At 45.3% G+C, this 27,838-nt stretch overlaps 1 protein-coding gene across 1 annotated transcript; it reads left to right on the forward strand.

The window, feature by feature from the left end:
- Nucleotides 1-1,965: 1,965 nt before the first annotated feature.
- On the forward strand, nt 1,966-27,193 carry EGLN3 (egl-9 family hypoxia inducible factor 3). The gene is made up of 5 exons (XM_084520484.1): nt 1,966-2,664; nt 22,520-22,639; nt 24,535-24,671; nt 25,351-25,424; nt 26,729-27,193. Exons 1-5 carry the CDS (start codon nt 2,308-2,310, stop codon nt 26,764-26,766), a joined length of 726 nt encoding a protein of 241 aa, XP_084376610.1. The 5' UTR covers nt 1,966-2,307; the 3' UTR covers nt 26,767-27,193.
- Nucleotides 27,194-27,838: the final 645 nt, after the last annotated feature.

Raw genomic sequence — 27,838 nt, forward strand, 5'->3', positions numbered from 1 at the left:
AGCTGGCATAGCAAGGCTGGCTAGTGCTGGGGTGTTGGTCCCGTACAACCACAGCTTGCCTCTACAGGAGGGGTGGGTACAGCCACCCTAAAATGATCAGAAAACCTCCTTTTGTAGGCAGGGGCTCAAATGTTGTCTAACTAGATGGCAAGGCCTCAGCTCTTCAAATCATACTGTGAGGTATGAGAAACCTATTTTTCAGTTTCTAACCAATACAAAGAATACTCTTCCCCTTTCCCACTTCTCTGGGGCCTTGGCTATTCAGCTTTTGGCACTGAAGTGGTCTGGCTTCTGGAGAAGAATCTGCAAACAATACTCTCAGTGTTTACAACTCTCTGCTCTAAAAAAAGTGCATCTGTGAACTACTGTCAAAAAAATACATTACCGTGCAACAAGGTACCCAGGCTTTACTGACACTTACCAATTGTTCCTGTCCCCTAAAACAAAACTTAGAAACACCCTGCTGAAATGATAACGCCCTGTCACAATCTCCCGAGCTCTCCCAGAACATACTGTAGGGGCAAGCAACAGATGCGCACGACTTGGAACAGTTTTAAAAATGAGATCCTAGAAAGGAAAGTAACAAAATACAGAATTAATTTTAGAGGGGAAAATGTAAGCTTCTACAGCATAAGGGCAAACAGAACTTCACATGGCAGAGGAATAGCTCATATATAAGCCTAAGATGTAAAATTTTAATTAAGACGTGGTGATGCCTTTGTGCCCATGATACATGGCACTGTAAATAAAGCTTGTACATATTGCTGTCTATGGCAGGGGAGTGGAACTAGACAATCATTGAGGTCCCTTCCAACCCAAGCCATTCTACAATTCTATGGTATGATACCCAAAGGTGTGGGTGACACTGCAGATTGCCTTACTTCACACCTGTTTTATGCCTTTATGAGGGAATCCACAACTTCCTTTACAAGGAAGCCACGACTTATTGGCACCTGTGGAATAAAAATATTTACAACTCTGTGAACATCACTGTGCAAGTGGGGCTGTGGGCTCAGACTTTAAGACTCATCTCTAGATCTTCTAGGACGGCTTTTTCAGGTAGATGCCTAACCACTTCAAACTCTCACAAGGATAAGAACGGAGCTGTAATGACAGACTTCAGCTACAGCCAAAAGATATATCTCTGAGCCATTGACTTGTCAAAGTGTTAGCATGGCACCTGACAGAAAGGCTAGGTGTCTGGCCTTTACCCGTACTTGATTCTGGCACACCACTCTCCACACATAGGTGTGGGGAGCTGGGGGTCGGCCTCTTCTTGCAGATGACTAGAGGGAATGGCTTCAAGTTGTGCCAGGGGAGGTTCAGGTAGGAAATAAGGAGACATTTCTGCTCAGAAAGAGCAGTCAGGCACTGGGATGGGTTGCCCAGGGAGGTGGTGGAGTCACCGTCCCTGGGGGTGTTCAAGGAAAGGTTGGACCTGGTGCCTGGGGACGTGGTTCAGTGGGTGACAATGGTGGTAGGGTGATGGTTGGACCAGATGATCTTGGATGGCTTTTCCAACCGTCATGATTCTGTGATTCTATGCGTGTGATCAAGGAACTTGAGGGGGAAAGCAGCCAGGAAGATGTAGATTTTGTCACATAGAGGGTTTTACACGGTACAAACGCATGAACAGGCGCACAGCAGCGGTGCTCCCACCAGGGCAGGGCAGCCCCCCGGCACCCCCCCAGCGCCTGCAGCCCCCGCCCCGCACCAGGGTCCCCGGGGGAATTCCTCAATGGCGCTGGCCACGCCCAGTCCACAGGTGGGCGGGGCGTACACCTACCAGGCCCCGCCCCCCGCGCGCACGTGTGGAAAGCCCCGCAGCTTGTTCCCCGCGGGCTGGCCCCGCCCCCTGGTAACCGATTGGCTACCAGGGCGGCGGGGGGCGTGGCGCGGGCGTGGCGCGGCGCGCCGGGCGGGCTCCACCCACGTGCGGCGGCGGCGCCGCGGGATCGGGCGGGCGGGCGAGCACACATCCCGCACGTAGCAGGCGTATTAATCAGCGCGGGGCCATCTGCCGCCCCGCTCCTTAAAGCGGGCGGGGGTTGCCGCCCGCCGCCGCTCCCGCACGGCTCCCCAGCAGCGCACGCTGCTCGCACAGCGGTAGCTGCAGCAGCGGTAGCGCGGGGCTCCGTCGGCGCTGCTGTCCCCGCGGTGCCCGGCCGCGGTGCTGAGCGCAGCCCGGGCGGCCGCCGCCGGGAAAGTTTTGTCCCGGCCTGACCCGGCACAGAGCGGCGGCGGAGCCCCCGCGGTGCTCGGCCTGGCGCCGGCGGGTGTCGCCTCCCGAGGCGTCCCCGCCGCGCCATGCCGCTGGGGCACATCATGCGGCTGGACCTGGAGAGGATCGCCCTGGAGTACGTCGTGCCCTGCCTGCACGACATCGGCTTCTGCTACCTGGACAACTTCCTGGGGGAGGTGGTGGGGGACTGCGTGCTGGAGCGGGTGAAGCGGATGCACCGCGACGGGGAGCTGGCCGACGGGCAGCTGGCCGGCCCCAGCCGCGGCGTCGCCAAGCGGCACCTCCGTGGCGACCAGATCAAGTGGATCGGGGGCACGGAGGAGGGCTGCGAGGCCATCAACTTCCTCCTCACACTGATAGACCGCCTGGTGATGTACTGCGGGAGCCGGCTCGGCAAGTACTACGTGAAGGAGCGCTCCAAGGTAAGGGGCTGCGGAGCCCCGCGGTCGCACAAACTTTCCGTGCCCGTCCCGGGGAAGCCGCGCCGTGCCCGGGGGCCGGGAAACGGGTAGGAGCCCTCTCGCCTCCCCCTACAGTTCCTGTGTCGCTGTCGACTCTGGTCAGGGCGAACCCGGTGCCGCCGGGCACCGCCAAGGAGCGGGGCTGCTGCCGGCGGCACCCCGGGTGCTTCCCAGCTGCGGGCAGCCGGCACCGCCGGGGCTGGGAGCACCCTGGCAGAAAAAGCCTGGCCTTGATCGTGGTTTTCCCTTGGAGGGCTGTTTGAGGTGGGCGGGAGAGCTCCCTACCCCTCTGTGTGCACGTACGCGGCTGGCATCGCCTTGCTTGGCTGCTGGCGCCCATGCGGTGGTGTTTTCCGAACTAGTTTCAGTGTTCTGCCAGTGCCCTGCAGCTGAAGAGGCTGTCCTTGCAGCATCGGGGATGTGGTACAAAATAAGGGATGCTCTGTTTGAGTGTGGCAAACTTTCTTTTTGGAAGGGGAGAATTATTTTTCTTGTAGGCTTTCTTGCTCAGGAGTGGAGAGGGCACTTGTATATCACCATCATAGGTGTCTTTCCCAATAAAATTTCATTGCCCTTGCCATGTAGTTACTTTAGTTTGGGCTAACTTCATTTTTTGTACCTCGTCTTGCAGTGGCAAATTGGACTGGCTTGGAACCAACTTTGTTTCGTTGTCCTGAATGCTCAAAATGTCCAGGTTTCTTTTTTCTTCTGACTTGAATTCTGTAATAGCATGCTTCCAAAACATTCACATCTTTTTGAGATGCGTGAGAAATAGAAATGATAAAGCTTTAAAAAAACAAACCAACAAAGAAACATGACAAAAGTGAAGTTAGGCATTTCTTTTCATCCTAACTTGCACTAAACTACAGGGATACGTGACAGGTGCTGTGTTTGTTTTGTTCTTATAAGTATGTATGTAATTTTTTAACAGAAAATAATATTAAAAAAAAAAAGTATGCTTACCAGTTGCTTGGGAACACCTTAAGACCTGTGTGTGCATGCACCTCTCTGCCCCTGCACACCTACATGCAGTGATGAGAATAAGGCTGGAGCATTGATCTAGTGCTTAGCCCCACTGAAGTACTGATCAGTTAGAGCTTGAGTAGATTTACTTTTAAATGGAAACTGACTGAAGTTGACTTAGTTGTGGTAGGAGCCTGTTTGGTGCAGGGAGGTATAAATAACCAGTCGTCTCTGGCATGCCTGTAAGAACATCCTAGTTTGTTCTTCTGTGTGCCTGAGTACTGCTGAAAGTGCAGTGCTGTTTTGTCAGGTTTTTATGGGGAAAACTCAACTGTGTGCATGAGAGCTGTTGGCACTGGCTGGAGATAAAGGTCTTTTGGGGAGTGAATTTGGATTGTAGAGATGACTTTAAAACTGAGTTGTGTTCTTGCAGTCATTTTTGTACCAATAATAACAATGCAGGACAGAGCTTGTTTTATAAATAATTATGAAGTTACTTGCTGTAAAGTGATTTTTTTGGCCCTTGTTCTTTAGCAGGAAAGGTATCAGACTCCAAACAAATGGTAATGCTATACTATACTCCAGGATTGAAAGGGACTCAATATAATTTGTAAAGCTGTGTGCAGATGAATTTCCATCTGAAATTAATAGTAACCAATCCCTTTATAATAATAATAATAAATGCCATGGATATGGGAGTAGTAGCTGTCATCTGTAGCTGGCATGTGGGACATCTTCAGCAGGAAGATTTTTCCTGTGACTAACCAAATGACTACTGCAGTGCATGCAGGCTCCCACGTCGCCTATGGACATTTCCCTTCTGCCATTAAACCAGCCCATGTTGTTTATCTTTTTGAAGAATTGTGAGTGCATATGCTAAAAATAAAAAATCAGTTTTAAATTCAATGTATTTGTCTTTTATTTTACCAGTTAGACTAGAAGCAGAATTGGATGCCCAAAAAACTGCCACATGTTTGGGAAAGGGAGTTGTTTCTGAGCCACTGGATCAGCACTTTAATTTATTGGTTTGGGATGTGGGGGTATTAGACAGATGGGACTAAGTGTCCAGAGCAGTATGTTGAAAGTGTGAGCCTTTTTAAAACAAAAGTATGTCTTTAATTTTCAGCCTAAGTACTGGAAGAGGGGGGAGGTTTGCTTAGCAAATGAACTTCTGTGAGCTTATTGTCTGCTTAGTGTAATGTGCTTCATGCTTTTGCTTTTTGTAACTACCAAGAAAAACAAAAGAGGCAAGAAAGACTTTCATACACTGAAGGAAGCTTTCCTTGCATCTACATATGAGAAATCAGTCAGTTAGGACTTTGCTATTTCCATATGACTTTCAACACCATTACAAGAAAGTTAAGATTGCGTCAAAGAGAATGGGTGGAAGATATGTTTTTACAACAGCACCGGATACACTTAAGAGCTGTTGGTTGGTATTTGAGGGCTGATAATGAAATGTAACCTTTCATCTTTGCAGAGCAGTGATCCAAATTTATCTTTGGAACGAGCCATATTTAAAAATATTAGCTGACATGGTTAAAAGATAAAAATAACTAGACAACATCCTTCCAGAGTGCTACTCTGTTGCAGACCCAACATAGTGCCTGTTGGCTTCTGCATTCCCCTAGACTTCCCGTTTTCTAGTAAAATAATACAAGGGTTGCCCACTTACAGAAATTAAATGGATGAGGACCTCACCAAGGTGTAGTTGACCTGGGGTCAGCCTTCTTGGTGCAAGAGGATTCACATCCTCGTACAGAGGGATGCTGTGACCTGAGGAGGAGGTCAGCCTGGTCCTAGGGACCGGTCTCCATGCTGCAGGAGCTCTGGTGCTTGGTGGAGGGGACGGGGCTGGGAAGTGAGCTTGCAGCTTGCCCTGCCAGGCCAGTCACCTGAAGTGCCCCCGGGGGCTGCCTGTGAAGTGCTGATGAGCTCCTCCTGTCCCAAAGTCCCTTCTCCCAGAGTCCCTTCTTGGTGCTAGCTGGGCTCCCCAGGGGCTTTTGGGGCAGTGGAAATGGCCCTGTCTGAGTAAAGCTTGGGCCCACTTGAGTGCTGCTCAGGTGCAGAGGTGGCACGGGGGCCTGCCATGTTGTGTAAAACTTCCGGGGGAAGGGGCATTTATAAAGTTTTGTAGGAGGTGAGATGTCAGTCCTGGAGAATAATCCCTGTATTATAAATGTATAACTGAAAGCAGCAACATTTTAAAAAAAAAAAAAAAAAAAAAAAGAGAGAGAGAGAGGTGGGAAAATATTCCAGGAAAGAAGCCGCGTGACAGCCTGGTCCCAGTCAGCGCTGGAGGCGCTGGTGCCTGCGGTGAGGGGTGGAAGGGACTTCGAACCGGCGTGGCGGCACTCGGCTTGGACTCTGCACTCTGGTCCTGGCTGCGGCCTGTCCCACCCTGTGTCACTGGTACCCTCTCGGGTGCTGTTGGGGTTTGAAATCCACATAAGGGCTGCCTTTGGGGACCTCGAGCTCACCTTGCGTGTGCTGGGTGCTGATGAGTCCTGCTGGCTAGAAATGGGATTAAGGCTCCTTGCCTTATTTTCAGGAGCTGATCTTTTCTGAGGAAAGCCTGTGACTGTTTTTAGCTCATAATCCAACTGCTCCTGTTCAGTATCAAGTATATGGCCTGAAGTTTAAAAAATATGTTTCCAATATGTGATTCATTTGCTTAGAAGTCCCTGTGGGATGTGAACTCTTCTGAAACACATGCTTCAGAATCTTCATGTAGGCCTTTTGCTTTTTCTGGGACACTTTTCACATCTTCCACTTGTAGTTGTGACACTTTTCCTGCTCACCAGCACACTGATGGGCTTGCTAAATGTCACAGGAGAAGCTGGCACTTTGTGGTGGTGGCACTTGGTGGCTTGTGAGTGACAGCTGAAAAATGGGGTGTCTCCTTTTGCCTGCCATGAGATAGGGTGTTCTTAGGCAGGTTTTAACACATGGCCTGCCTAGCAGGTTTTTACCAAGATTTCTGTTCATGAGGATTTAAGAAACGTGAAATGTCACAGGCTGGGCTAGAGTGGCTTTTACCACATTCCTCATAACTCAGGTAATAAGGTAAAATATTGTTGTATTTATGTATGAAAGAAGAAAGCTTCTATTCTCTATACTCTTCAGAATTCAAATTCTGTCCATTGCAATTAAAATAATGTGAAACACACTGCTTTTTCTGACTTGAGGTGTGGAGGTAAGGAGCAGGGTAGCAGAGCTGAAGAGCAGTACTGCTTATAGAAATATACGGGTTCATTATACTTCACAAAGGATTTTTGATACTTGCGTAGCAGCATGCCTTGCAATTAGTTTACAATGGGATGTCTGATGAATACCACCATCCAGAAGAAATATGCATAATTTTTCTTTCTTTTTTCTAATCAAATGCACATGTTCTGGCATAATGGGTAAGTTCAAATCTGTTCTTCTGGCTGGCTGCCGGCAGAGTCCAGAGCCACTGGAACTGTAAATACAACAGACAAGTCATTTTATGATATCAGACTGAGGAATTCAGCATTGGCAGGGATCCTGGAGTGGTTGCTTTGGCTCTGTGTCAAAACTGATGTTTATATCTGTGTTTGTCAAGCAAGATTAGTTAGCCTGGTTAATTATACACAGGAATGTATAATTTTTACTTGACAGTCAGAGCAATAAATGAGTATAAACCTGGGTATATTAGCTCTTGTTTTTGTTCGTCATCAAATTATTCTCAATCACTTTTTAAAACTTTCAAAAGATGCTTTTTCTTTCTGGTAATAGTTATATAGAGAATCTTTCAGATTGCTTCTTCACTCAGCAGGGATAGGGTATTGGCAAAATGGGTCAATATTTTACAATCAGTGATGCACATGCCCACAAGCAAGCTCAGGAGCATGGGTGGCCTCTGTGGGGTGGTATGTGAGCTCATACTCAAGTGAAGTGGCTTAGAAGCATCTTAGGTTTGGTGCCTTTTTTTGTTCTTGTTTTTTAAATAAAAATAAGAAATTAAAAACATTTTTGGGAAAAATCTCACCTGCATGTTGTGCCAGAGGCTTTGCCAGCTGAGTGGCTGCCCTTGGTCCTCTTGTCCTCCTCTTGTTGCAGTGTTCTCCCCCACCACCCAGCAGCCTTCCTTGAGGAGCGTGCCTGTGTGCTTCATAGTCACAGTTGCAGAGGAAGGCAGAAGATGGCTAATCTGGTAAGAAAAGGGAGGTAAGCGTGGGCTAGACTGTGTAGAGTGCAAAGTGGTCTGTTTATCCTTAGTTTGTGCACATTTATAGTGTCAGGGCAGATTACTTGACTTTTTTCCTTTTGTCTGTAGCTTTGCAGTCATGCAGTGCTTGATGGGTCTTAATTGGACTCCTGAGCTATGTAATGATGGCAAAGCAGTGAGGTTTTCCACAGTTGGTCCCATACCAGTAGGACATCTTCCTCAGCACCTTTCCCATCCACTGCGATAACTGTGCTGGTACCGGTTCATCCCAGTGCCACTATGTCAGCTTGTAAAGCTGGAGACCTGCTGCGGGAGCTGTACTGGCATGCCTGTCAACATCCCTATTGCAAGCTCTAAGTAAATAGGTGACTTTTGGTTTGTTTTTGTATAAGGGCTCATTGCTCATTACATGTCAATGTAAACCTTACCCTGTTCCTCCCCACACAGCTGGGTAACACAGGTGGCATTAGTGCCTCTCAGCACACAGCATGTTTGTCCTTTGGACTCCCAGGGGTGTGTGCAGCATTGCAAGGCAAAGTGTCCTTGGGAGAGTTGCTGGGGAAAGCTGCAAGATTCAGAGTTCAGTGCCCCCCGCCCCGCCTCACCAAGCGGGCTGAGCTTGCACTTCAGGAAGGAGGGGAGCAGGTCCCTGCTATTAGAATCTGTACACAGCCTTTTTCCAAGGTGGTTATTAATAATTGAGTTCATTACAGCTCAGTGCTAATAACAGTACATGCTTAAATGAAGATGCATTGGTGCTTGTAACACTGATGAAGGACAACATGTGCACAATAAAAGTGAACTTCTTCCTTTCCATTAAGAACTCAAGCTGTCTGTGTTAACCCAGTGTCTTTACTCGATTACACAGTAAACACTTGGCTCCTTGACTTCCAGACTTACTTGGAAAAGAGCTTGAAGTAATACAGCCTTATCCCAAGCAATTCTTGACTTAATCCCTAGAAGTCTCTTCTCCTTCCCTTGTCTCCTCCACTGCACCATTTTGTCTTTCCAGACAGACTTTTTTCCTGCAGTGATGGCGCTGGTGGTGGGGTTCAGCAACTTCCTCAGCAGTTCCTTTCATATGTGGAAGGTGTGGGGCAGAGGGAGAAGATAAAAGTCACAATGACAATGAAGGCATTCTGAATCAGATGAAATCTCGATGTTTGCTGAGCAGACTGGACACGCTTGGAAAAGATCAATACTTTTACCAAACTTTTCAAGATGATTCTTATGAAGTCAAAGTACTTTTTTTCTGATACTCATTTTAAAAAAGGTTTTATATTTTCCTGCTTCTGTTTCAACTGGATTGCCTTTTCCTGTTGTGAAACAGGTCAATGGCAACTTGTCCTTCGGCATCAGCAGGCCACATAGTGCTCATCCATTTTGCGGTGGGTGGCTTGTGAGAATTAGGAGGTCAGGAGGGGAAGCTGGTGAGTAAGTGTTGCTGGTTTTAGACTTAGGGAGAAGGAGGCTATCTATGTGCATAGCAACTTGAGGGAATTTGGAACAGTGGATTGGATTTATCATAACTAATCCTTGTCACAAAGCTGAAGACTGAAACAATGTTTTCAGAAGGCTGCCAGCAACACAAGTTTCTCAGCTTCTGGAAAGGTTTTATTGGATTACTAGAGCAGCTCTAGGGCAGAGGTGTTTCAAGATCTGCTCTTGCTATCTGTGTTGCGGGCAGCTGATGGCCCCCTTGGTGGGCTCAGGATGATAAATAACTGCTGTGTTAGCACAGAACATGGGGTGGCTTGACAAAAGGTTTTGATTTACTCATGACGTTACACAGCAATTTGTTTTAGACCTTTCATTGCTCTGAAAAGAGATGACAGGGAGTTGGTCAGAGAAGCAGGAAGGTTTCTATGGCTGTTCAGACAGTGAGGTGGAGGAAGAAAAATGATGGAGGCTCCTGCCAAACACACTGTCTCCTACTGCTTAACTATTTGCAGGCGTGCAGTTCCCTACTGCTCCTGCTGTGATCTGGACAGAGCACTATGCCCCATTTCCCCTCCATCGCCCACTCACATATGCGTCTCCTGCCTCTCTGACAGGGGAGCTTTTCCCTGCAGTTGTTTTTTCTCTTGTCATTGTGCTTTGGCAAGATAACATAGACAAAGAAACTTAGTGCCACCATGAAAAGCACTTAATGGAAAGCACTTTACTGAACAAGCTGCTTGTTGCTCTGATTTCTCACAAATGAAAAAGTGCAAGAGATTTTACTGAACTTAATGGTTCAGTGAAGGCTTAGTAAATGTTCATGCCACTAGCCACCCAGTCTGAAATGAACAGTGTAAATTAGAGGAGTAGAGTATAGCATGCTGTCTGCACAGACTGGAAACAGTTTGTCCAAAGCTTTGTCAGCTGGAAAGCACAGGGTAACCACAACTTTTGACAAACACCAGGGAATTGCAGCCTACTTTGTAGCAAATAGATAACTTTTTTTTATCATTATTTTGAATCTAATATGTATCTAGTTCATATGAATCCTTTGGTCAGAGTTGTCTTTCTTTGCTTTCTTCTTAGATCTGACTGTCCAAACAAGAAATGTTTGCATTTTTCCTGTCTAAGTCATGCTAATAATTAATCTTTGTGTAGACCTCATTTCTTGCACTGTCATTTTTTAATACAATTTGATAAGACAAATGTTTTTAAAGCTTTGGCTCTGCTTCAGCAACTCACTTAAGTACTTTTTTTTTTTTTTTTTTAAAGACTCTTGGAAATCAATGGGTCTGAAGTACATCCTTTGGCGCTTGGCTTGGACTGTACTAGAATGTTTAGAATACTTCAGGAAAAGTTGCAGTGATCTCTTGTGCTGCCCTAAGTTTTTGTCTATGTTTTGTTTTAGATTTGCAATGTGGAACATCTTTTACTTATATGGTGCGTTGGAAGGGAGCAAAGAGCCCTTTTTGATGAAAGGTCTAGTACTAGCACTGTTCATGTTATAGATGCCAGTTATGATTTGTTTCTGACCTTTGCAATTGACTATCTCGTGGCAAACCTGCCTCATGCCAGTAACAGCAGCAGTTATTGCACTAATGCATATGGGGAAATGGTGCTGGGCTGCAAAGCAGTGTCAGACAGCAGGTGCTGGCATGGGGCCTGCTGACTGCTATAGGCTTCAGGGAGGGAAAACATGCAGAACTAGGAGAATTTGGTAGGAGTGGGCTTTTTCTTTATTTTTTTAAATGTCTTAGTCCTTGACTATTCTGAGGTGAAGTCTTAAGATGTTCTGTTTGCTGCTGGACTATATAAAGTGTAACTGCACCTTTCCCTTCTGAGTTCCCATCGGGAGTCTGGTAGAAGTGGTTTGAAGGTGGAAAAAGGAGGAGCTTCACTGTAAATGCTGTAGCACATCCTGCCATTGAGGCATGTAAATCATGGTATACGACTAGCTGTGCGTACACAGTTATCAATACATCTAGGGTCCCCCAAGATGTATTGATAACTCTGTTCTTTACAGTATTCACCAATGCTTCCATTTCCCGAAATGAACGTGTACTCTGATTTCCCCTGTCTGTGCAGCATGTGCATGGTGTCTCTGAGGCCGGCCAACAGGAAGGGTCACTGCCTGGTTAAGTATTTTACAGACTTCCTCTTCACAGAGGAGCAGTGAGAGGATTTGCGAATGCCAGTTCTCACTGCCAAATTTATTATAATTCAGCATATGATAGTGGTCAAAGGCTGAAGTATTGGGTTGTGCATTTTGCTGTTATATTCTTAAATGCCCAACCTGGCATCTAGCTTGTGATTTGAAGGCTCAGTGCCTACCTGACTGATAAGTTCTGGGTGAGATGAAAATGTTGACCTGTCTTTTGTTCTTTTTTTTTTTAAAAAAATTTATTTTTTTATTTAAGATGACTGCAACTGAAAGAAATACATATTTTTTTCTTAGTTTCCACGTGGTTTTTGCTGGGTCTCGGTTAAAAGCCTGTTTCACTGCTCACCATCTGTAGAAGGAATTGCTGCTAATGATGAGCTATGTTAGTGTGATGCCTTGGCTGTGCTTAGGAAAAGCACCAGTTGTGCTGACGGTGACCAGAGCTATAGGTAGACCCAGTGCCTACTGCACCCCCACAACTAATGATGCCGATGTACCCCTCCATCTCTGCCTCTGTATCTCCTTCCCCCTTTGCCCTTTCTATCACAGAGGAGCACTTGTACCCCACAGCTCCAGCAAAGCCAGCTGAGCCCTTCACCAGAGGGTTTCCTACCCACCCTGCCTGTTGCCCCACCTCTTGTGGGACGGGGACGAGGGCTGCTTCTCCTGGCTGCCCAACCAGCTGCACCCTTGCAAAACAGCCTCCGCCGGCTGCCCCTGCATTACCGCTCCCCTTGTGCTGGCTGCCAGAGAGGAAGAGGAAAAAGGAGGGAACAGAGCCAGAAAGACCTCTCCAGGCTTTCTGCATCCTCAGGAAATATCCTGAACTCACACCAGACTGACCACCTCCCTCCTCAACCATTGCTGTCCTTCCTGCAAAAACCACCTTTCATGCTGAAGACCATCATCATTACTTTGGGACCCAGCCCCAATTTCTGTTTTGAGAAGCCTCCCAAGGGCTGTTGCAGTGGGAATTACTGGGTAAGGCTGCAGAGGGATAGCAGGGAGCAGAACAAATGGAGCAGGGGAGAAAACCAGTGGCCCATGGCTGCTGTGTCCCTGCACGGGGCCACTGCCCTGGCCAGCAGGTCACAGTGGGTGGTAGCTGCTGCTGCACAGCTGGCCTGTGGGGTTGGGCTCTTCTGTCAGGTGGTGGCAGCATAAATCTGTGGGAGAGCTCTGACCAGTGGAAAAAAGTGGGAATTCATCTGCCTGAGCTGAAACCTGGGCTCTGATGATGCCTGGCAGCTGTGTTTAGGGCCAGGCTTCCTCGTCTAGGGGTCAAGGGCTTTTGGCAACAGCTTTAAGATGTGCAACTGTGAGGGTTTGCAATTATAAAGATGGACTGTGATTTTCTGTGTGCATCACTGTGTGTATTTGTTTTCTTTTCTCAGATTTGCTGTTTGTGTTGACACATGTTTTGCTGGTACAAGTATCAACTATGTAGATGGGGAGGGCAGGCACTACAACACTTGAACTGTACTTATTTACTAATGGCTTTTATTGCCTAACCTTAGAACAGGTATGTAGTTATATCATTACAAAATGACCTTGAATTTGAACAGCTTCTTTCCATTTCTGTGGGGAAAGTGCTGTGTCATTATGCACACGTTCACCCCCTTTAATTGCACCCGCACTCGATAGGTTGTGCTGTTGCGAGGTACAAGTGTAGTCACGGCCCCACAACTTTATGGGCAGGCAAAGCCTTAAAGACTACACATGTTGTTTAAACACAACATAAATGATTTCTGATAGTAATTTATTATAGGTAACTTTAATGAGTTTTGCCTATAAATATTCATTTCCACAAAATCCTGTGCAGGGATAAGTGTACTGCTAGCTCGGCAATGTCCTCCAGGAAGGTGCTGGGGGTTGAGCAGGAGATGGGAGGGGGGCAAGTGAGACAGCTTCACTGCAAAATTAATATAGGAGACAACAAGTTTAATCAATTAATCTTAATTCAGTGATACTGCCATGAAAACAAATGCTTGAGAACCATTTATCCCTGTTTATGTACTGTGGGAATGTCTCAGCAGCTTCAGAAGCTGTCAACTTTGGGAGAACCCTTGAGGCACATTTGGGGTACTTGCCTCATGTGACGACCCAGGTCTGGACCCTGCCTCCCTCCCTGGCAGCAGGGAGGGACATGTACTTCTGGGAAAAGGGCAAAGGAGAATGCCTCTCTCCAGCGACGTCCTCCTGAAGGTGGTGATGGCTCACAGCCACCTCTGCCCGTTGGCAATTCTCTGGGGCGTGATGCTCGCAGAAAGCACTGTGGGTGCCACCAACCACGTGTTGACAGATAAAGCCTTGTGGGCAGCGTTGTTCACTTGCCCTGGGCCTGCAGATTTAAAAGTAAATGAATAATGATGAAAAAAGGGACTTCAGCCAGCTCAGGCAGTCCTAATAGCAGCAAGACTCCCATGTAGGCTTGCCTGTCTGGTGGCCATCTTTCGTGGCCTCTATTAATGCACATGGAAGAGTCTCAAAATACACAGAAGTCTTTAAATTTACAGGAAAAAACGTGGTGTGGTGTAATCTGCTGGGTGATTAGTAGTAGAACTGAAAAAGTCTTCAATGCTGACAACAGATGAAAGGAGAGAGGATTTAAGGAGTGATGACCTTCCTACCAAATAGGTGTGAATACCCTGCAGAGAATGCATTTGCCGGTTACCTTGCATTTATTCCCCACTGAGAGCCTGAACATCCAGGGACATCCTTACAGATTTCCTTAATGAGCCTGCAGTGACAATTCCCCTTTCTGTGTGGGTGGGGATTGTCCCCTGTCTCCGGGGACCCGTTACAGAGGATGCTTTCTCCATCTGCATCGGATGTGCGGGGTGCTTTCTCATTAGCTCTGGTCGTCCAGGTTTGCCTCCTGGGGGAGAAAGGGGAGCAGAGTGGTTTTCTGGGTGATGAAAGACCTTCAAGCGCAGGCTTAAATGATCCTCAAGTGCAATCACACAGGGTGTTTTTAAAGCACAGATATGGCACCGTGTGTGTAAGAAGGGAGGGCGCGGATGTGCTGCGGGGCCAGTAGGAACCAGAAAAGAGAAGTGCCTCCTCGATGGTGTGTGCAGTGAGCGTGGGTTTTTTCCTCTTCCCTCCACAGCTTCTCCATGAAGTGCACTCTGGAGTAAAGTTTGCGTTTGATTGCTGATAGCCTCACGCTCTGCACGTAGCACTGTCATTAAGCCATCATCTCGCTGGCCGGCAGCCAGGGCTCAGCAGCTGAGGGGCGGGCGGTCCTTCCAAACTGAAGCAGCCTTTATTGATACATCGCAGCACTGCGCATGTTTACGGCTGCTAATTGGAGGCTTAATCTGAATATCCTTGAGTGAACTAATTCACTGGCAATAGCCTTTTAAATTTCAGGTCCTACCATGATGGCATGTCTGCTCTTCACAGCACGATAATCTCTTCGGAAGCTGTATTGTCACTGTGTGCGTGCAAGGCACAATGGCTGGCTAATGTTTCAGCCTAAAATGTAGTTTTAGGTCAGAAGATGATGTGAAATAAAAATCTTAACCTGATTTTCACCTTGCAGAATGTGAGACAGGAGTGCTGGGGAGCTGGAGGAAAGTGTAAATTGATAAGCATGCAGCAGTATGTAGATTAATTAAACATACAAGGAAGGAGGTTAATCCTTTTAATGATTAGAAGAGGCAAAGCTGCTCACTGCAAGTATAGTTGGGATCCTATGGCAGTTTTGGATTTGTTTCCTTAAACCTCACTATTTTGTTTTCTCCTGGCCATGCCAGAAGGCTGAGGACAGAATCTAGGTAGTGGTCTGAAAGCAAGAGGTGTTGGAAGAAAGTGAATGCCTGCAACCCTTTCACCCAGAGAACTAAAAATCTGATTTCTCTCCTCTGGAGCCTGGAGAGCTTCTGTCTGTGTCAGGTCCTTTGCCATTTCCTGAATAGCCTGTCCAACTTTGAATTCCCCTTGTTGCTGGATACTTCCCGGGATCCCAGTGAATCTCACTGCTGTCTCCAAAGCTTGGTTTGCAAATGCTCCCCTCTCTCTTGGCAGCTACAGACAGCCATGGTCAATGCAAGGCATGGCTGCTCTGTGCCTTCCCACTTCACAGCAGCATTACGCTGGCATCCAGCTTGAAATTGAAGGACATCCAAATTTGTCTCTAAGTGGATGTTCTGCTGAGAAAAGAAATAAAATAGGCACAAGCTGAAGCTGTCCTTCACATTAATAGGACTCTTCAGTTCATGAAGAACTGAATTTTGTTGTCAATCATTAGAAAAGCTTCCTAAGTCCCACTACAGATTCATATAATGGTGAGTTCATTTTTAAAGCAGTGTCAATCTATGACCTAGCTTCCTTACAGATAAACTCCACAAGATCTGAAAGGGACTCACTCCTTCAGCTACCACTGGGTAGCGTGCCAGTTGTCAACAGCTGTGTGGTATGGTGAAAATCCATGAACAGAACTTTCATGGGTAGTTCTTTGTTTCTGTTTGCTTCCACCCAGAAGAAATTCAGTAATCTTCTGTTTTATAGAAAACTGAACAATAAACAAGAATAACCTGAGTACCTCTGCATCTTTTTCCCTGAAGATGAGAGCAATACTCTCCCTCACAATTCCCAATCTCTTGCTGGTGCTCAAAAAATTCTCCAAAATATGTCTCTGTACACCTGGAAACAGTAATTGAGCTACATTGGTGTATGTGTATGACCAAAATGGAGTAAGAAGGGAGCGATGAACTTTTTGGTTCTTGGGAGATCTCAGTCTGATGATCAAAGTCACAGGCATGCAGGGAGGAGCAAGTATGAGACCAATTGGCTGAAGTGCTAACCATAGCAACAGGATTTTTTGTGTAGTTGTAAGTTCTTGCACAGCATTAAGGTACTATTAAAGAAGTCCAACATACAGTGCTCCAGACTTCCATAAATTAGCTGCCTACCAGTACAGGGTCCTGTCAGTCTTTCATATCAAGTTTGCTCAGCATCATCTGACCATTAAGTAGACTATTGCCACCAGCATCCCAGGTACCTTCATGTTGTAGGGCTGCTTCCACAAGCTAATGAAGAAAGTCTTTGGCAGACAGTGCTTGAAGGTGAATTTGTGGAGTTTGATCTGCTTTGTGCTTCATGAAAGAAGGTATCTGCCCTGGGGTTTTTATTGTTATCTCTGATGGCTGTTTTTACTTTTTTAGATGCTTTCCATACTGTTTGGGTTTAAGCATCAGTATGAAGATGAAAGTTGAAGTGGAAAACATACAGATGGCTTTCCCTGACGAATTATAGTTCTTTCCCCAGTGTTTTTTAATTTCTGAAAACAAGCTCCTTCCTCACACCCTTCCCCCTCTCTTGCCTCCCCTGAGCAGGATGCTGATCAAACAGATAAGGCTAAGCTTAGCTCTGTAAATCCAACAGCTTGTTTACTGAAGACTGAAAATCAAGTTACAGGTGAGGAAATGAGGTACTTCATGCAATACTGCCACTGAAGCCCATTTCATGTCTTGCATGACTGAAGTGAGCAGGATTTCACCCTCCCACCCTCCTCTTGGAACTGGTGATTCCCTCTGCAATAGGCATGAGGCTGTCTCTGACTCTGTTTTAACATAATTTTCTTCCCTTTGTTCACTCCCATCTCTACAGACTATCAAATTAGACCAATTTTCCTAGTTATTGTTTCAGCATAGCAGCTGAGTGTTTTAACTTTCATAAATTCAAGCAAACTAATATTTAATAATGTTCATGAATATTTTATACTTAACCATTATATGCTACACAGTAGAAAACACTTGGGCGCAATTGGGTGCAACAAGCAAGTACTTAAGAAACACCCCGTTGTGCCTGTGTGTCAGGCAAGCCTCAACTGAGAATCTCTTGTCTTTGATCTTGAAATGTCAGACTACTCATGTTCTTTTAATGTAGAGCATGCTGTGTGCCTTTCGCTTTCTGGCTGTATGCTGTGCGAGTCTGCAAACTAAAACCGGCTTGAGTACAATATGCACTCAGACCTAAGTCAATCAAGTGAACTCCAGTAGTCCTCATTTCCTAAAATCTGCTCATGTGATTTTTGTTTGCTCTTGAGTTCAGGATTGAATACCACTTACTGGACTGGAATTTGGTAAACTTGGAAGTATGCAGCCAAATAAACATATCTGAAAGCTGCAGTGGTTGTAGCACCATTAATTCTTACTAATATCTTGGTTTTCCAGACAGCCACAATAAGTGATATTGTGAGTCAAAGTTGCTTTGTGTCTATAGAGTGTCTTTCAACTAACAGAATTTACAAGTGATTCTGAACTTAACTGTTCGATGTACAAGCTGTATGCAGGTGTCATCTATGCTAGGGATCAACAATGGCAGCTATTCAGCAATGTCCAGGAAGAGTCTGGTGCAGATAATGGAAGAAGCATATTTTAGAGTGCTCAGTTAATGGGTAGAGGTGGCTTGTGTTGCCCAGGTAGAGTTGCACAGGTCAGCTTTCTCTGGTTGTACAAGATGTAGTTTGGAGAGGAGAGGCTGGGATCGGTGTGGGGTTACACCACCACCTGCACAGCCTGCCCTGTGAGCGTGTCAGGGCGCTGGCTTAGTGCAGGCAGGCAAGGAGGCAGGTATACCTGCTGCCATCATGGCTTCCTGTTCAGCAGTGTGTGGTTGTTTCGTCTTATGAGCATCTTCTAGCTGGGATATTCTCTGAAGCATTTTGTTCCAAGTATCAGTCCACTCCAGCGCTGCTTGTTTTATGAAATGTAGCAGAATGATGCCTCACAGCATGGTCCTGGCTATCGGCTAAGAGAACTTGTTTTCGCCTTCCTAAAAGCATTGGAAGGCAGGGGGGAAAAAAGCTTCTCTATGGAACTGTTGTTTTTTATCCATCTCCAAACTTCGTTGGTGTCTTGCTGTTTGACTTGCAGATTTCTCTGGCTGACTTGAGCGTAATACTTAAAACTGAATGATGAATAACTTATTTTTGAAAGCTTCTGTGCAGCATGGAGTTTACTGATGATTTCTGGCTCCTTACTAAAGCTGGTAATTGCTGCTTGTTTAACTGGTGGTTGATTTGCACCCTCTTGGGAAAGCTAACATCTCTGATAATGACAATGCAGAAACTGCAGTGTTGATGATTTGCTTTTAATTTTCCAGGTTTTGTAGGCTTTAATTTCTGACTGTCAGCTAAACCACTAGAGCATTGGTCTTCAAACTGTGGTGTGTGTGACTGCAAACACGGACATCTGCATATCAAAGTTTTTAACTGTTCAGCTGTTGTGTAAGACACTCATCTGTTTCAACTCAAAATAAGGTGGATTGCTGGAACTTCCTCTGAGTGTGTACAATGGGATGTTAACCCGACTAACAGAAATTGCTGCGGATTGTATTGCCAAGTAAAAGACGCTGGGCACATTTCTCACTGGTGTTTGCTGTAGTTAGTTTAGGATTGGAGATGGTTGATGAAAAGAGGTACTCCCCAAAAAGGAGTGTGCTTGTCTGGGTATGACAGTGAAAAAGGATAGGGAGAGGTTTTCATTGACACTCCCTCACCTGAGAGAGGTGGATATTTGATTAGCATGATCCAGCCTCCAGCTTTTGCAGCTAGCCCATGCACTAAACTGGCAGATGCTGATGTTCACCAATTACCTAAATTAAGTCTGGGTCACGCATCTCATCTCCTGTTTCTTGTTTGCTTTGAATGAATCCAAAAGTAGTGCTAACAGCTGGAGTCCCTGCTGAGGCCAGCTTGATCTGCTCTGGAGCTGCTCCAGACAATACTCTGATAAAGCTTGATATCGTTTCAACAGGCTCTAGGAGGACCAGAATGATTTCCCCTCATTGTTTAAGGTTTCGTTTAAATATTCGTCATGCCAGGAAGAAGGATATTTCAACTCTGCTTTTCTCCGTTTGCTGCTGCTAATACTAAAAACTTTTTCTCTTCTTAAAGTTAAGTTAAAGTGTGGCCAGAGCGTTTGATTTCTGTGGGAATTGCTCTACTGGTTCATCCCCGGGGGCTCTGCATGTTGTGGTTGCAAAAGGTGCATGTGGTAAATAAATAAATAATGCATCAATGTCTCAGAGTCAAAGCACAAGTTCTGCTAACAGAACATGCGTAGGGGAGGCCAGGGAAAACTCTGGCCAGATTTCAGTGGCAAGCCAAGCACCTAAATCACTTTAAGGATCTAGCCTGAAGTCTATTATTTTTCAGCATCTTTTTGATTATGGTGTTTAAGAAATAGTAGCAATATTGGATAGTTTGGGGAGCAGTTCAGTAATCTTGCAGTGATGTTTGCTCTCCAAACAAAGGCTTCCTTAAGGTCTCTCTAACTTTGTGTTAACACCTTGTTTAATGTGCATCAGTCAACAATGGGGTTTTATTCCCCCTGTGCATCACCTCTCTGGTGGGATCAGTGCAGCTCTGTGGAGCCAGCCTGTGCACTGGTGGCATGGGTGCACGTTCTCACAGTGGGTGGCTGTGCTGGCTGCAGGTGGAGGCTGGCACCCCACTCTCCAGCTGCCCAAAACCACTGCCTCTCTCCCTGCCCTCTCAGCTGCCAGGGTCACGTTCCCTGGTGTGCAGGGACCCGATCCAGCAAAGGGTTACTGGCTTAATTATTCAATATAATCCAGCTTGCTTGGCATGAGATTGGTGAGGTGTGGGCCTGCGTGAGCTGCTGTGCTGGCAGCTGGGACGGGGGGATGTATGAGGGGGGTTGTGCCGCTCTCTGAGGGTATAGCCCCCTCAGACCCCTTCTTCGTTGCAGGTACAGCTGGCTTATGGCTTCCACCAGGCTTGTCCCTATAACAAACTTGTTTCTAGTGCTAGGCTGTAGACTGGCCCTTACAGCTGTTCTCAGGCTGACAGTGAAGTGTAAGCTCAGCTACGGAGCCGTTTATAGCAACAGAAGGACGATAGAGCAGACGGGGCCTATGGCAAGGCACCTTGCCAACAGCCAGGCGTGATGGAAGAGGGTTTATTACTGAGAATTAGATGCCTTTGCTGTTGTTCAACATGATCTCCCGCCCCTGCAGGGCACCAGCACCAAAGCAGCTGTGGCCTGAGGTGCCTGGGTGAGGAGCGAGCTCTGTCTTATGGTTACCTGCAGATACCGCTCTGCTGGTGGCTGTGGGGAAGAAGCAAAGCCAATTCCTACATCACTTGAAATGCAAAGCCATATTTTTGCACTTGTAGGTGTGCACACATCCTAATTGGCCAGCTCCTTTTGCTCCTATAGCAGAGTCCATGGATCCACTGTGCTGGCTGACGGTGACTTCTGTCCCTGTCCCATCATGGCTTTAGCATGTGCTAGGAAGCAAAAAGCCAAAACCCTAGGATTCTTAGATGTAAATCTAAATTGTTCTTGGTAAAGCCTATATTGCCACATCTTCAATGCTGTTATTAACTGTGCTTGGTGGATTATTAGGGAAGGTTGTGCAAGTGGTGCACAATCACATCTTCTTCCATGGGACAGGCACGTACAATACTTCAGTATCTAAAGTTAGGATATTATGGTCTGGATGGCTGGAAAACAATGGGTAAAAGATGTGGTTGGGGATGGAGGATAGTGGTTAGTCAGTCATAGTGTATCCAGAGACTGGTAACAAATGCAGCACTGCAGGGGTCTGTCATGGGACCAGTCCTGTTAACCTCCTTATCAATGACCTGAAGCAGATGGGAGAGTGCAATCTTATCAAATGTGAGATAACATCTAGCTGGGTGGATCAGTTAATGTGCTCGAGGGCAGGGCTGCTACTCACAGGGACCTAGATGTTCTGGAGGAACAGGCCAACAGGAACTTTATGAAATTCAACATGGACATATGCAAAGTCATGCCCTTGAGAAGGAAGGAGCACCTTGCAAGAGTGCAGGCTGGGGGTTTCCAGGCAGTTCTGCTCCCTGGGGACCTTGGGGGTCTTGGTAGGCAGCAGGCTGAAAGGGAGTCCAGAGCATGCCCCTGCACAGCAGCATCCAGGGCAATATTCTCAGAGCCCAGCCAGTAGACGAAGGGGAGTGATCATCCTCCCCCTACTCAGCCCTGAGAGACCACATCTGAATGCTGTGCCCAGTTTTCTAACCAGAGTTAGCCTCTTGTCTCCCATCATTCTTTCTGTTAGTACTGGATGGAGATGTTGGAGGGGTGGGAACAAGACTTCTACTGCCACATTTTTAGTGGAGCAAACGCCAAGGAAGGCGACTGGTGTCACTACCAAGTAGTGCCTGTTATGAAGGAGCAATGCTGAGTCAAAGATCTGGTATCTAACCAGCAGTTTCTCCTGCTCTTATCCCACAGCCTGCTTAAGGTAATAATGGAGTCAACTCAAGTTTAATGTTTTCGCTGTAAAAACCCTTTTAAGACCTGTTGTTTTTAATTTGGTCATGTGGTTTGGAATAATTCATATTAAGCTTATCTCACCATTCAAGGTGAAATTTAAACAGTGAATTACGCGATTATATCAGCAGCTCTGGAGATGATCAAAGAGGACTATTCTTCTGAAAGCTGTTTGGTTAGTTCTGTGGCTCAGTCTGTGAAAGCAAACATGTGCTGCCCTGTGCAAACAGCACAAGAGTTGCAGGTTTTTACAGACTTTGTTCGGTGGACTTTTACCCACACCTCCTGGGGAACCTCACTTTGTGTTGGACCATGGGGACATATATGACAGAAATTGGAAGATTATTAATAAAGGATGGAGGTATAAGATGTGATGTCCTGGGATCACTTTCTGTTTTCATTTTGACTGGCAAATCAGTTTTGCAATGACTGCTTGGTTTTAGAAACCTAAGCAAGCTTCAGCTCAAACTGTTTCAAAGTCACGTAGCTTGTAAAGATCAAAAAGCTTGCACCATGCATAACAGTATTTTAGTTTCATTCATTTTTTTATACCGTGAAATACGAAAGGTATGTATTTCCTGCTTGGAATTTCGCGCTGGCTGATCCACCCAGCAAGAGAAACTTGTGTGAGAATCCCTTCTGGTAGGGTCTGCTGCAGCGTTTGGATTGACCATCTGAAAAATGCTGAGCTAAATTGGTGGTGGGATGATCAGAAAAGGAAAAAAAAAACAAATCTCTGAAAATGTATTTCCTACAACCTTTATCTTTCAGGCCATGGTCGCTTGTTATCCTGGAAATGGAACCGGGTACGTTCGTCACGTGGACAACCCAAATGGTGACGGGCGCTGCATCACCTGTATTTATTACCTGAATAAGAACTGGGACTCCAAGGTGAGTGAGCCACAGGGCTGAGCCAGACCATGAAAGGATGATTACTTCAGAAACAGAGCTTTGGAACTGTTGGCTGTTTCTGTGAACTGTGGTGAACTTGAACAGCTGGTCCATTCTTCATCGCTTTACATTTATTTTCGTGGTGTTTATAGCAACCCCTTGGAAGTAAGAATCTGAACTGTTTCCTTATCATTCTCTCTCCCATCCCACACACATACTGTTTTGTTGTAATAGAATAACGACCTAAGCACTGGGCTGCTGGCACTTATACTTTGTTTAGAGAAGAGAGTAACGAAGCACTAGAAAGAACCATAATCCACTAAGGAGTAAGTGGATTCTGGGAGCAGAATAAGATGACAGCCTGAATTTGTGACTGAAGTATTCTTCATGCTGTTCCTTTAAGCTGACCTACAGAGGATCTTCAGTCAGCTGCACTTGTGGTTTTCATCCTTATGATGTGATGGGAAAAAGCACGTGGCTTGGTTTGTTCTCTGCATCTTTGACTCCACCAGTGGGTCTCCTGGCAGAGCAGTGTGCTTGTTTCTGCTTGTATTATAAAACAATGAAGTCAGACTGGAATTTACTGTACCTTGAAGTTAGAAACAAAATAAGGGTTTGTAGAACTGCAAGATGTCTTTTTACATTTCTGTTGTTGCAATGCTGTGCAACCATTTACCACTACCAAAAAGAATCATTTTCATTGTTCTTTTTGCGAATTGCCCTGTTTTCTCTCTGACCTGTTTTGCCCAGTATTAGGTGGCTTCTCTTTAAAGAAACATAAATATTATGAACTCCCAAAAGTGAGCTCAGATTTAGAGACAGTGCCACTAAAAACTCTGAGCTGGATGAAAACACATTCTTTTACAGGGAGTGTGATTAGGAAACATCCCAATACAATGAAATGAAGAAAGGAGATGTGGAAGAAAATGCAAATATCTGATTTTTTGCATTGCATGCTTACTGCAATAGTGAGGAAGCACCTGAGTGGACAATAAGAAACCTCTCTGAAACCCACGATGCAGGTGGAGAGTAGGTCACGGTTGTGACCTGAATACTGTGCAAATGTGTGCTGGAGGAGATGCGCTATAAGATGCTCTATAACTATGTTGGCATGTGAAAGCAGCTGTGTGGCTTTAAACCCAACCTAATAGTTTCTTACTGAGGTTTGCATGCCGTGTGGAGGTATTAAGTCAGGTCAGTGCTGGGTTGACAGCATCTTCCCTGCACTTTGTGGTGCAGCATAAAAGCCTCCAAAGAGTCCTCTAACAGCAGCAGGGCTCATCTACAATTTCTACAGTGAGTACAGATCTCTAGACTTTTTCCATGAAACCGGTGGCAAATGGAAGGTGAGAAATGTGGTAGGGAAACCAGGCTATTTCATAAGCAGGGGAAAGAATGGCTGGAAGATTCAGGGAACATATTACAGTGAATTACAAATACAACAATAAAGACTTCATTCTTCCTAGGGTGTAAAAGTTAACTCATATGATTGGATATGGACTCTGAAATACCATGAGCAGCATCTTGCACTTGTTGGGGGTGACAGTCTGATCTCACAGTGGTGAAATGGAACATCCTTACCTCCCCTGTGGTATCCACTGCTTCTAGAGATGTGACTGGGAACTCAGAAGTTTATGGGCATTTGTGACAGGGCCAGTGTTTTCTTTATCTTGAATCATTTACTTTAGCCAGATGTTTATGCTGAAACATTACAAACTGTTGAGGTGGCCAGGAGATGTAGTGTACAGTTCCAGTGTTGTCATGTAACTGTCTTGGTTATCATTAAATGTTTGTTCTGTGTTTGTTGGGTGCTGAGGAGGGAAAAATAAGTCATTGTTCACATGAATATGTGGGTGTTTATATGTGTATAAAGTAACCTTTTCCTTCTCTTTCAGCTGCATGGTGGAATTCTTCGGATATTCCCAGAGGGGAAGTCCTATGTAGCAGATGTTGAGCCAATTTTTGACAGGTTGCTTTTTTTTTGGTCAGATCGAAGGAACCCACATGAAGTCCAGCCTTCTTATGCAACCAGGTAAGTAGTATATTTGAGACTTGGCCAGGAAAAAGCAAAGCATTTCTTTGACCAATATTATGTTGTTTGTACCTAAAATTGTGCTATCATGTTTAAACACACATGTGCATAAAAAGATTGTTAGATTTTGTATTTCAGTCACTGGAAATATCAGTTGAGGAATAGCAGGCATGAATGATAAGGTTCCTTATGTGATGGGCGGGGGGGAAGCCCTCTGCCAGTGACAGGAGAAGTCTTGCAAGCCAGGCATAGCTATTTAGCTGGGAGATGCTGGGTTACACTTTTGCCCTTGTAACACTACAGGGATTCTTGGGGCTACCATCTGTCAGCAGGCTATGAAAAGCTGATGTGACGTAGGGCAGCCCCCAAGCTGCCTAAAGGCATCCCAGAACAGAAAAACATGCAGAGGTCTGTAAGCTACTTTTGCCCTCTGTTACCAGGGGCTGTGCACTCTTATGTGCTTCCAAGCAGAAATTCTCACCTATATTTCTGTGCTTGATAAAGTAGACATTTAAAATGCTGTCTATATTTGTCTTCAAATATGTGACATGTGTATCATACTTTTTATTTACTAATCCAGTTGTTTTATTGTTAGATTTCTCTTTGAAAATTAAACTTTAGAATGGTGCTCTATTTTATTAGCGAAAGTTGAAACAAACGTACGATTTTTCTTTTACAGGTATGCCATGACTGTGTGGTATTTTGATGCTGAAGAAAGAGCAGAAGCCAAAAAAAAGTTCAGGAACTTAACTGGTATGACTCTTAAAAATGTTCACCTGAAATATCAAATTGCATTGAATTTTTTTTTCATTTCCCCCCGAAGGCAGAGACAGACTGGGAATAACTCTGTAGCTAGATGGGTATGGCATTCATTTTTCAGAAAGCTTTTTCGTCTCTAATCAACAGTCAGTGATTTTATGTGAAGTGGGAAAGTTGTGAAAGAAGAAAATTAAGGCCTGGCCTCAGCATCCATGGTGAGGAATGTGGGAGAGGTGGCTCTTGATTTTTTTTTTCTCCCAAACGTGCAGCTGAGATTGTCTTACCTTAGGTAGCTGCTCCAATCACTGGGAATCTCCAAGCTCTTTGGTTATTTGGAAGCATATTTAATCTCCTCCAAACATTGCTTAGCACAGTCATGAAACTTGCATAAACAATTTCATAATCATGTTCTCTAAATGTTCGAGCTGAATAGGGCCTGTCTTCTGTATTAATGAAGGGCATCTGTGGACTGCAGTAATGCAAAAAGGGTTTTGTCTTTTACTTACAAGTAATTTCTGTGTGGGCACATTCATAACAACCCTGGAACGTATAGATTATGAGTTGGAAAGAAACTAAGTTCAGACATACATATAGGTGCACCTTTTGGCAGGCAGTTGCTAGCATAACTGTGATCGTGATACGAACTGCCTACTTTCAGCTGTGTTTCACAGCCCAGAGACATTTGTGCAGAAGCCCAGGACAAGGTGATCCCAGCTTTCCAAGCTGCAGTGCCTGGTACTGCACTACTCACATGCAAGTAATGGACGAGTGTCTAGATGTGCTCTGACACCCTATGTTCACACTCAAAGGTATGCTGGCTAAGTCTTCAGGGACTGCTGCAGGCAGTTCCTCAAAACGCAGTGTTGCTCCCCTTTCAAATGTGTACTACACAGCTGGCAAAATCATAATTAGTCAAATGCTTTTCAGAGTAGACTGCTGTCATTTCTCTAGCTGGCAGGCAGAGCAAATAGAGGCTTCACCCATCATGAGCAAGGGGCTGAGGGCAGGTGAGGGAAATTATTGCAAATCCAGAATCTGAAAGTTTATTGGCTACTTGCATACTGTATGATTTGTATTCAGCTTCAGCGGGGTAAATGTACAAAACCTCAGTGTGACTAACTTGTTAACATGTTGATTCATACAACAATTCAGTCCATGTAATGAACTTATTTCAAGAGTCTGAAATGGGAAGTGCTATCCATTGACAATAAACCAACTTTATTATGTTTCATTTTTGGATGAACCCTACCAGAACTCTGACTTAACCTTTTTTTTTTTTTTTTATCTTTTTGATGTAGATGCAAGGAAAAGAGAAGCGGCTCTTAATGAAGATTAATCAACTGTTTCTGAACTTTGTGAAGAAATAAGACCCCAAAGATGACTTCCGTTTCCAGTGGACCATGGCATGTTCTTGTTAAGCACAAGAATGCACTGGTTGTGTCTCTGTCTAGTCTGTGCATCTTACATTGACGGTACTTAAGGCAGCCTCCTGTCATGCCCTGCGTCTGGCAGAAGGAACCCTTGTTTTCTGTTTACCTTTTGCTGGAAAAAATAACCAGGGTATTAATTTAAAAAAAAAAAAAAAAAAGGTAGTGGCTCAGCCAACTGTCTTTTGATCACTTTGTAAGCAAGACAACAATCATTGGAACTAGTGGGAAAAACCTGAGTCTTATTTGCACTTTATAGGAAAAAAAAAAATCTAGCTCAATGGGAAGGAGCTTTACAAGTTTAAAATCTGTGGCAGACTGCTGATGGCAAGGAGAGATATTGGAAATGTGATACTAAAGTGGATTTTTGTGGAGTGTCATTTATGGTATGTCCTAGCTGAACCTATCGATGGACTGCTCATTGCTTTGCTGTGCAGAACATTGGCTCAGCTCTCCTGTAGCATGACTTTACAAACAGACTTTTGTATTCAGTCATTGCACTTCCTGGAGTTTGATCACTTTTCAAAAGTCGTGTTAGAGCTGTGCAGTTGCACTGCCCTTTCTGTCCCAGGCTGGAAGATGAAGTGCCTATGCATCTGTCCACAGCTTTGCAAAACCATTTCCTTTCTGTTCTGAGCTGGCTTGGTTTTATGTTGTCTATTTTCACTGTTTTGTAAAGCAGCTATTACCTCCCAAAAGTCTGAACTTGGAAGGCTGATGGCACACAATGTGTTGGCACTAAAGGCCAACAGTATGCGGAGTTTGTCATTTTAATGATTTCTCCATCTACTATATCTAGTATGACACAGATGTGAATCTGAAATGAAAAGATGTGTCTGGCAGTCTGACAAACATGAATAATGGTTGACTTAGACTTGATTTCTATGCTGCTTATCCTTAGTTAACACATTTGTTTGTCTTTGCATGTGTATGTAATTGCAATGAAACAGTGATTCAGTTTCAATTGGTCTTTTATGCCAG

The sequence above is a fragment of the Aythya ferina genome (genome assembly GCF_964211825.1).
Source record: "Aythya ferina genome assembly, chromosome: 5".
Taxonomy (NCBI): Eukaryota; Metazoa; Chordata; class Aves; order Anseriformes; family Anatidae; genus Aythya; species Aythya ferina.